Below are 8,544 nucleotides of genomic sequence, written 5' to 3'. Positions count from 1 at the left end.
TTAAAAATATTAGGGACTGTGTCGTCCATGTCATTCGAATAAACACTTCTCCAATTAATGTTGAAAAAAAAAGGTAATCTCAGGTCACTTTTTCTACAAGTACTTCTTAAAAAAATATATTTATTGGTGACTTCTTTTAGCAAACATGCATAAGCACTTAATTACCACTTAATTTGTGATCCCAACACTAGGGCTATTCACAAATAAATCCAAACCAACCAACCCAGCCAGATCCAACCCGAGTCGGCTAGTTTTTCTTCAATACCGGTCGGTTTCGGGTTGCAAGGATGAGTAAACCAATAATTCGGTTCGATTTCGGTTTTCATGTGTGAAAATCGAAACTGAACCGAATCGAGTTATCTAAAAAAATATCTATTAAATATAGATATTTTAGTTTTAAATAATAAATATATATCTGAAAAAATATATATTCTGAAATATATCAGATATATATTTTCAGAAATTAGAATATATATTCTGATATATGTTTTGGTTTTAAATATATATTTCCAGAAAATATATTCTGAAATATTATATATAATATTAGCACTTTGACTTCATGTGCATTGTGCAAGGTTGGAGTTGATTGAAACCCAAACCGACCAGGTCGGTTTTACTTAATAGAGGATCAATTTCGGTTTGATCTATAGGTAATCCGACCAAGTCAGGTCACTTGAAAAAAACACTAGTAAACCAACCCAACCTGACCCATGAACAACCCTATCCAACACTTGTAGTAAAATCAAACAGGGCCTAAATTAATTAATTAATTAAATTTAATGGAGTGGATTAAAACGAGACTTGACCGTTTTCAATTATATTGAAGTTGTTACATTTTCCAGTAATTTTATCATTGAAGAGGAATAATGATTAGCACTTACTAGTACAATGCATTGCACGGTTGCGTTGCACCCTAAACTAGCCTAAGATTCTCTCAAACCTTGCCAACGTGGGGCTTGTTTGTTATGTTAGTGACATTGAACCCTGGAAGACACCAGCAAATATGAGTTATATTTGGCCAGCCGCATCTGCAAATGGTCCAACCCCCACAATCGATTAACCCCAGATTGTGAGCAGGTTTTGTAAGGCAGATCCATCCAAAGACAGATTCGACGAGCCACCAAGCAGCACTGTCAAACACCACTTTCCTTATCGTGACTCGTGAGAAATTGGGTCCTCTTGTCCACAGTTTTGTGTTTTAGAAGGTCTCCCATCTTGGCTAAATGGAAGCTTGTACTCTACGGAATATAGATAACTCTCCAACTAATTAAGTGGTTGTTTGGCACCGGTGCCATTTTCTAGTTATTCGTTTTCACTAAAGTCTGAAGTGGCAGCAACAATACATCAGCAAATAAACCGAATCGGAATCGTGTGAAAATTGTGTTTGGCACTGTATTTTCCGAGAAAATGTTTGTCTCAGAATTCCCAATTTCACCTTTTTCAGTGAAAAGTGGAAACACTGTTTTAACATTTCTTGAATCAGCCCACGGATTCAAAAACGCAATCCGACGTGGTTCCAGGTGTAATCCAACTCGGATAATAATTGATTCAGGGTCTTCTTCTATCTTCCATCGGCATGAAAACGGGAGTTATTCCTCAGGGTCTTGCTGTTTTCTTCACCAAAACATAGTTCCTTGCCTGTTATTCTTCAGAAATCGTCGGTTCCGATTTGCTGTTTTCTTCTTACCGTTGTATTCCCGATTGACTGTTTTCTTCTCTCTCCTCCCGTTCTACACCAACTATACCATTTTTTCTGGGTATTTTGATACTGTTGAATTAGAATAATTTTGTATAGCATGCACATGGGTTGGATGGGATCATTTCAGAGACAAGGAAATGCTACAAAGAAAAGCCATGCTCCCAAATGCGCTTTTTAGAAAAACTTGTTTCTTACTGATGTGGCATGAAACAGAACCAAATGAGATTTTCTGAGAAAAGGTCATGAAGCGATTTTTTAAGAATAGAATATCGCTTGAAAATCGCACTGGTGCTAAACACCTATTAAGTATGTGTTACCGTTTATGTTTATTGAATAAATGTTTATACTTTATTTGCTAGTAAAACCAAGAAACACAATAATTACAACAATTTATAACAACCGGGCACCACTAAGCACCACTTAAGCCTAACAGCAAATAAACGCCTGGAAATAACTTCTACAAAGGGATGACATACACATAAATCAAAGTTCACTTTTTACATTTTCGATGTATGTAGAAGGGCAAGAGAGAATGAAAAAACGTTTATTGAATAAATATAAACGGTACCAAACATCACCTAAATCATTCCATAATCGCTAATTCGACACCATTGAAAAACATATCTAATTAGTTGCTAAAGTAGATTGAATCCACCATTAGAGCATTCGGCATGAATGAAAGTAGAGTAGGTTGCCGGCCAGAATAGAAAAAAAAAAAAAGGCAAAACAATTAAAATACAAAAAGGACGCTGGCGCGGTGGCGGTAGTTGATAATAGTCATGAACCACCAAGACCCTCAAAACACACAGACACATCAACAAGGCTTCACTTGAAGAGCAACTCGGGACAATCTTCCAAGTTCCAACCGAACAAGATATGTTTGAGGAAATTTGTGGTGAGAAACTGATCAGTGGCACACAAGACTCAAAAGTATGGCAAATCTTTTTGGTGAAGGCTTTTTTAATTCGCATCCAATGGACAATCAATTAAACAAACAGAGAAGATTCATCATTCATGGGAAGAAAAGGGACCCAACCTTCACGGAGTCCCCCCAATTCCAATAAACTGAATCTCTATTTCAATCCCCGTTTGTTGTACATTACAGCTGATGTGATATTTCTCCTGCAATAGCAGGAATCGCTCTCTATACAAGAATTGTATTATTTGTAAATATAAAAAAGATATATAAATACCATCCAGCAACTTCCCAATAAACCTTCCCTGGGGGCTGGGGGCATCCCCCCAATCCGAAATCATCTCTCTGCCCTTTCTTTCCTTAGACCAGAATCCTTCCCGCGCTTTTCTACCTCTGTAGGGAAATGCATCATTTTGTCTGCCAAGGATAGCGATGAGGGATGTTTGACAGCCAAACAGATAAATCTTTGGCGTAATCTCATGCACTACTCAATAGCTCATCTGAATGTCCCAAACACTCCTGCGGGTTGGCATAGAAATAATCCTCTTCTTTGGGTCTGTCTGGAATCACCACTCTTCTAGTTGGACTTCCCATGCGATTTTCATGTGCTTCCTTCACTAAAAAGGAGAACTTGTTCCAATCCAGTAACCCATCATTGTATTGATCTATCAGATCTACTAGAAGCTTTCTGTCCAATAGAATTGTCTTCTTGAATCCAAGGAATCTGAAAAGAATTAAAAACAAAAATTTTATCTCATAGAAAACAACAGGCTTGTTTTATTAAACCTCAAGTTATGCAGACTGGGATATCACACTCACCCCGAGGCAATTTTCAACTTACGTTTGCACCTAAACAATGTTTTGTATTCTGCAAACATACAAATAAGAAAATAACAGAAGCATCTGCTTTGCTACTGTGCATGGTTCTGTAAGTGCAGCACTATAGGTTCCTATCTTACATAACCCAGTGCAGGATTAAATTCAAGAAAATTATCCTGATGTGGGGAGCTTAAGATAGGTTATGCATCAATTCTTCTATTCTTAGGACTTGGCTGGGGTGGCTATTTAATCTGATTCAATCTGTGCTGCTCAATTGACACTATTAGACTCCCTCCGCTGATTACAACCAAAACAAGTAACTTCATCCTAGGTTAAGTTCATCAAACTCAGTCTATTTGATTTCTGCAAGTTCATACTAATTCCAAAGCCTGAAAATAGAACTAGGTTCGCAAACTAAATCATATGGATTATAGTACCTGCGATGCCCTTCAACAACTTTAGCCATGTTTCCATCATATGTAGGAATGAAGATATCACTCTCCAGTGAAACTAGATAATCCAATGCCGCCATCTGGGATGAGTGGTTCTGGAAAAATCTAAGATCTGGGGGTTCCAATAATGTTTCTTTTCTCACCTGTTCGAAATCTAATGCAGTTAGTAGCAAAAAAAAAAAGAAAAAAAGAAGGGTGTCCAATGAATTCAAGGACTTCATTTTTCTGCTTCCATCTACTGACCAGATTTGGATAAGCCTCAGCCAGACTTTCCATTCTCTTTTGTCCTCCATATATTTCTCCGGCAGCAATAAATATTTGGAAATTACGGTCAATATCCAATGCCTTCAACACTAGAGCAGTTTCTTCAGGTGTCAAAGGGCACAAACCATCTTTTCTTTTCAGATCAGAATCTATGACTTTTTCCTTCCACCATGGATAAGCATATCTGACAAGAGGGCCTTGGTCATTAAAGGAATGGCAGACAGCCTAATATTTTTCATAGAAAAGAATAAATCTTAGTATCTTACCGCATTCTTGTCAACTCTTCCACCTCTTCATCGTTGCAACCTTGAGTACAGCCGGAGAATGCCAGCATATCCATTTCATATCTGAGGTGAAGGACTAGGAAAGGGCCTTTTTGCCTTAGAAGCTTAATAACCCGTCTTCCCAGCTCCTCTATCTGAGAAGTGAATCGCAGAGCACTGAAATTTACTCGACAGCGCAACCTCTGAATCTCTAGAGGCAACCCATTATTAGCAAGTCGAGCATCAGTTCTATTTAAATGCAAGATCTTGTGCTTTTGAATGAGAGGGAGGATCTGCTTACAAAAAAAAAAATCAAAAAATTAGTTGTACTTTTTATTCTTTATTTTCATAAAAGAATTAGTTGCACAGTTGTAAACCATAACTAACAATGCAAAACAAAATGTTAAGTTGAAAAGAGAACAGACCTGATTAACATAGTATGAAAGGTTAGACCAACTAATAGGCGGCATGGAATACACCATTCCAAGTTCTGCTCTTCTCTTCAGCCTGGGTGGTAACTCTTTCAATACCCGAACCTCATCCCTCAAGGATGTTATGAAATGTTCCACATCAAATATGTCTTCAAACTCACTGTGATATCAACAAGCAATGAATATTGTTAAGAACTTGGGGAGCACAGCATGATTCATAACAAATTCACCTACAGAAATACTTCATCCCTATAATTAAAAGACAATGCAATAAACAGGGTTCATAAATTTAACTGAACTGGGGAAGAAAATCGACCCACCTGGGATCAGCCCAGAAAGAGGTTTTGTCTAGCTCAGGGACAATGAGTGTAACATTTAGATGTCTTGCAATTGTAACCATGTCACAGATCTGTAGAGCAAATCAAAAGTAAAACAATCAGAAGGGAAACACAGCAATAAAGGATGAGTTAGAATATCTACCATGAAGAAAATGCAAGGGCATGAAAAATGCAAAATAAATGGCTGACCACTCACCGCTGCTCTCATCTGATTAAGTCCACCATTGCATGAAACCATCAGGTAACCATTGTTCTTATAAACCCCTGTAACAAGGCCCAAATTATGTTTAATGTCAAGACACAAAACCTCTAAGAGTTACCAAATGAAAAACAAATCATAACAAGGAAGATGCCAAATGGATCAGCACAACCTCAATTGAGTCTGATGAGCATCAACAAAGGCAAATATCAAACTGAAACAAGTCAACTATTATAAGTAAGAAAACTGAAAGGAAAGACCTGACCATAGGAATGAAAGTAACAAGCATGGATTTCATGCCATAATCAGTGACTGAATGATAATTTTCCTACTATAATGAAGATAAAGCCCCATTCATTTTACCTGCAAGGAGGCACCATCTATCGAATTTGAATACTTGAGAACATGAGAAGCACCACAGGAGAAGATAAAATAATCACTTTAGGAAATCCCCAATAAAAAAAAAAAAGAAAATTTACCAATAGCGCACAGACAAAGAAGGAATGTGACACCTAAATTAAATTTTCAAGAAAGCAAGTTCAAGTGGACTGGAGACATTACCAATTTGATAAGCTTCTCAACTTACCAAAGTCAAGAGGAGAACCAAGTCTCCAAAAAAAAAAAAAAAAAGAATCTGTAATCCGGGGTTCAGTCCTAAATGAAAATTAGATTTCCATTCAATTGATATGCTTTAGTTACTGTATAAATCTCAGGGGAAAATACTGGTTTTGTTTAACAATAAAATGTGGATACATTTTAATCTAAATAACCTAAAGAGCAACACTAACGGCCATCAATCAGAAGAAAAACAGAACGAACTAAAGATGGTGAGAATGAATGAAATTGTTAGGTTTGGGAACTCACTTTTGGGCGGAAGGACAACTTTCGCTGGAGCAGAAGACAATTTGACGGATAAAGCGGAATCCGAAGGCGTAAAGCAAGACGGCCATCCCTTCAACACCCTCGGCCCCCACATCTCCCCCAATGCTGTCAACTGTACAACGCAAGTCCAGAGCAACACGGTAGTCGTCGCCCGAATCAACCAGAGTTTCATACGAGACCGGGGAACCATTGAACTCTTCAATTTTTCAACTTTACTCTCCCCCGGATACTTGAAGGCCATCTGCCACTTTTTCTCCTTCTCCACTCTAAAATCAAACTTCTTCTCAGATTTCTCCAGCCTGCACATCCTGATACCGACCCCTGCGACTCTTATCTTCCCCCATACAGACGTCGAAGTTGAACTCTTTCACTCCATCAGAAAAATGGGTTCTGATAAGAATCCTCGGACGACACAGCACCAATGTGGTAATCGACAGAGGGGCCAGCTGGAATTGAGGGACAGTAGGAGAGAAATTTTTGTAGATAGAACTAGCCCCCTTCTCTTTGATTTCTGATCTAATTATCTTAAATCGAGACAAAGGGAACAACTGAGTTGGTGAATACACGGTTAGCAGTTAGAGATGAAGCCCTCTCTTTAGGAAGAGATGGCTCTTCACACTAACATAACTCAAGCCCAAAACGCCTTGAAACTGTAAAATTTCCTCGATTCCGATCAATGTAGCATTAAAATATTAGAACAAATAATTCAACTATCTATAATTAATCTCAAGAACCCCACAAAGTCGCTATCCACCCCGAATCTTTTTACTCCCGAAAATGATAAACGAATTCAGAACAAAACTAAATTAAATCAGAAACTAATCCAACCAATACCCCACCTAAATCCTAAGAAACAATCCTGTAAAAGAGAAGACAAAGTCCTTACTATCTATCAACTCAAATCTCTCCCGAGTTCCCTCTCAAAGCTCAGAAACATCAGAGCTCACCCAATGATTCCTCTCTCAAAATATGCCTCAAATCACAAACATAACTTATACATTTCCATAAAAACCAAAATTCTCACTTGGATCTCCAACAGAAAAGAAATCCTAACCGAACCTGACCTCTCCCAAATATACAGATAAGATAACAAAGTGCCTCCCGAATCCCGATCTCCTTCTTTACAAAGAATTCCTTTCCAATCAGATAGAGGGAAGTTCCGGCGCCGATCGGATAAATCGCTCCGTTTCGTAAATTCGATTTCGTCGAGCAGATCCCGGCGGAAATCACCGGAAACTTTGATTCAAATCGCCGGTCAAAGAAAGAACAGAGAGAGAAATGCCGCAGATATAAATTCGGCGTCGGTGATGTCTATACGCAAAGAAGATGAGGAGTCGTACAGCATGGGATAATCCCCTTGCCCTCCCCCTTTACTTTTAACTAGGGTTAATTCTTTCCCCTCTCCCGATCTCCTCCCTTTAGTATCCTCTGTCCAACCATGGTCAAATGCTACTGCGAATAAATACAGGCTCGCAGCTCTCTCTCTCTCTCTCTCTCGCGCCTCGCTGGGTATATCCAGACTCCAGTCGGGCCCTGTGACCCACACGGTCCTTTTGCCCCCACATATGTCACAACACAACCTTCCGACCTTTAAACACGTGGCACTCGAAAAATACCTCAACATCACAGTAGACAAATATAGTACACGCCGTTAGATTCAGGAATTATGATCTGGGACTCACTCCGGTGAGTCATCCGTCGACCGTCGGACGCCGACAAAATATCGCGATATTTGTCGGTTACGGGTTTATTTGGAAGTGAAAAAGAAAGATCCGAAATTCCGGATTGAGGACGATGAATGGACCCATTTGGAGTTGGGAAAAGTATAAATACACACGATGCAGAATTCTGAATTCCAGTCACCCTCTACAACTAGCTCTCTTCCCCCTATAAATCATATCCTGCCCGTAAATTTGATATCAATTCACAGTCAGATGCATTCCCCCTGTACTTCATGGCTAGTAAACTCTGAGCTGGGCTGATCGGTACTTCTCCCTTTGGAGTTTGGTTGGGGAGAGATGACATTTTGCAGAGATATCGTGAGAATTGACTGGAAGGATGTCCGTTAGGATGTCGGTTGCGCCGTTAGATGGAAGTGAAATAGTGCAATGTGTCAGAAGGAGCACAACGGTCGAGTAAATGAAGAACCCAAAAATAACGGGGCTGTCAGAATCTGGAGTGATTGAGGACGGATGACGGATGACGATGACGGTTTCATTTTCCTTCAACAGGCCGAAGCCGAACGGATCAAAAGAGATTGGAGAAGAATTAAGGAAGAGGG

General features: G+C 39.1%; 1 protein-coding gene across 1 annotated transcript; it reads right to left on the bottom strand.

Annotated features, from left to right (window-relative positions):
* Positions 1–2,641: 2,641 nt before the first annotated feature.
* LOC104597863 (rhamnogalacturonan I rhamnosyltransferase 1-like) lies at positions 2,642–7,750 on the bottom strand. The gene is made up of 8 exons (XM_010259614.3): positions 6,246–7,750; positions 5,379–5,446; positions 5,165–5,253; positions 4,839–5,004; positions 4,417–4,706; positions 4,130–4,334; positions 3,872–4,029; positions 2,642–3,339 (listed from the first exon to the last, which is right to left on the bottom strand). The coding sequence occupies exons 1-8, from the start codon at positions 6,568–6,570 to the stop codon at positions 3,093–3,095; spliced, it is 1,548 nt and encodes a 515-aa protein (XP_010257916.1). The 5' UTR covers positions 6,571–7,750; the 3' UTR covers positions 2,642–3,092.
* Positions 7,751–8,544: the final 794 nt, after the last annotated feature.

The sequence above is a fragment of the Nelumbo nucifera genome, chromosome 4 (assembly GCF_055504915.1).
Source record: "Nelumbo nucifera cultivar China Antique chromosome 4, China Antique-T2T, whole genome shotgun sequence".
Taxonomy (NCBI): domain Eukaryota; kingdom Viridiplantae; phylum Streptophyta; class Magnoliopsida; order Proteales; family Nelumbonaceae; genus Nelumbo; species Nelumbo nucifera.
Note: the sequence above shows the minus strand (reverse complement) of the source record. Positions and strands in the feature narration are given on the sequence as shown.

Excerpts from the sequence above, each read along its gene's own strand:
- LOC104597863 (XM_010259614.3), bottom strand. The coding sequence starts at position 6,570 with ATGTGCAGGCTGGAGAAATCTGAGAAGAAGTTTGATTTTAGAGTGGAG. Across the intron at positions 5,005-5,164 it reads TCTTTCTGGGCTGATCCCAG|TGAGTTTGAAGACATATTTG; the intron begins GTGGGTCGATTT and ends TTGATATCACAG. Across the intron at positions 4,030-4,129 it reads CTGAGGCTTATCCAAATCTG|GTGAGAAAAGAAACATTATT; the intron begins GTCAGTAGATGG and ends GATTTCGAACAG.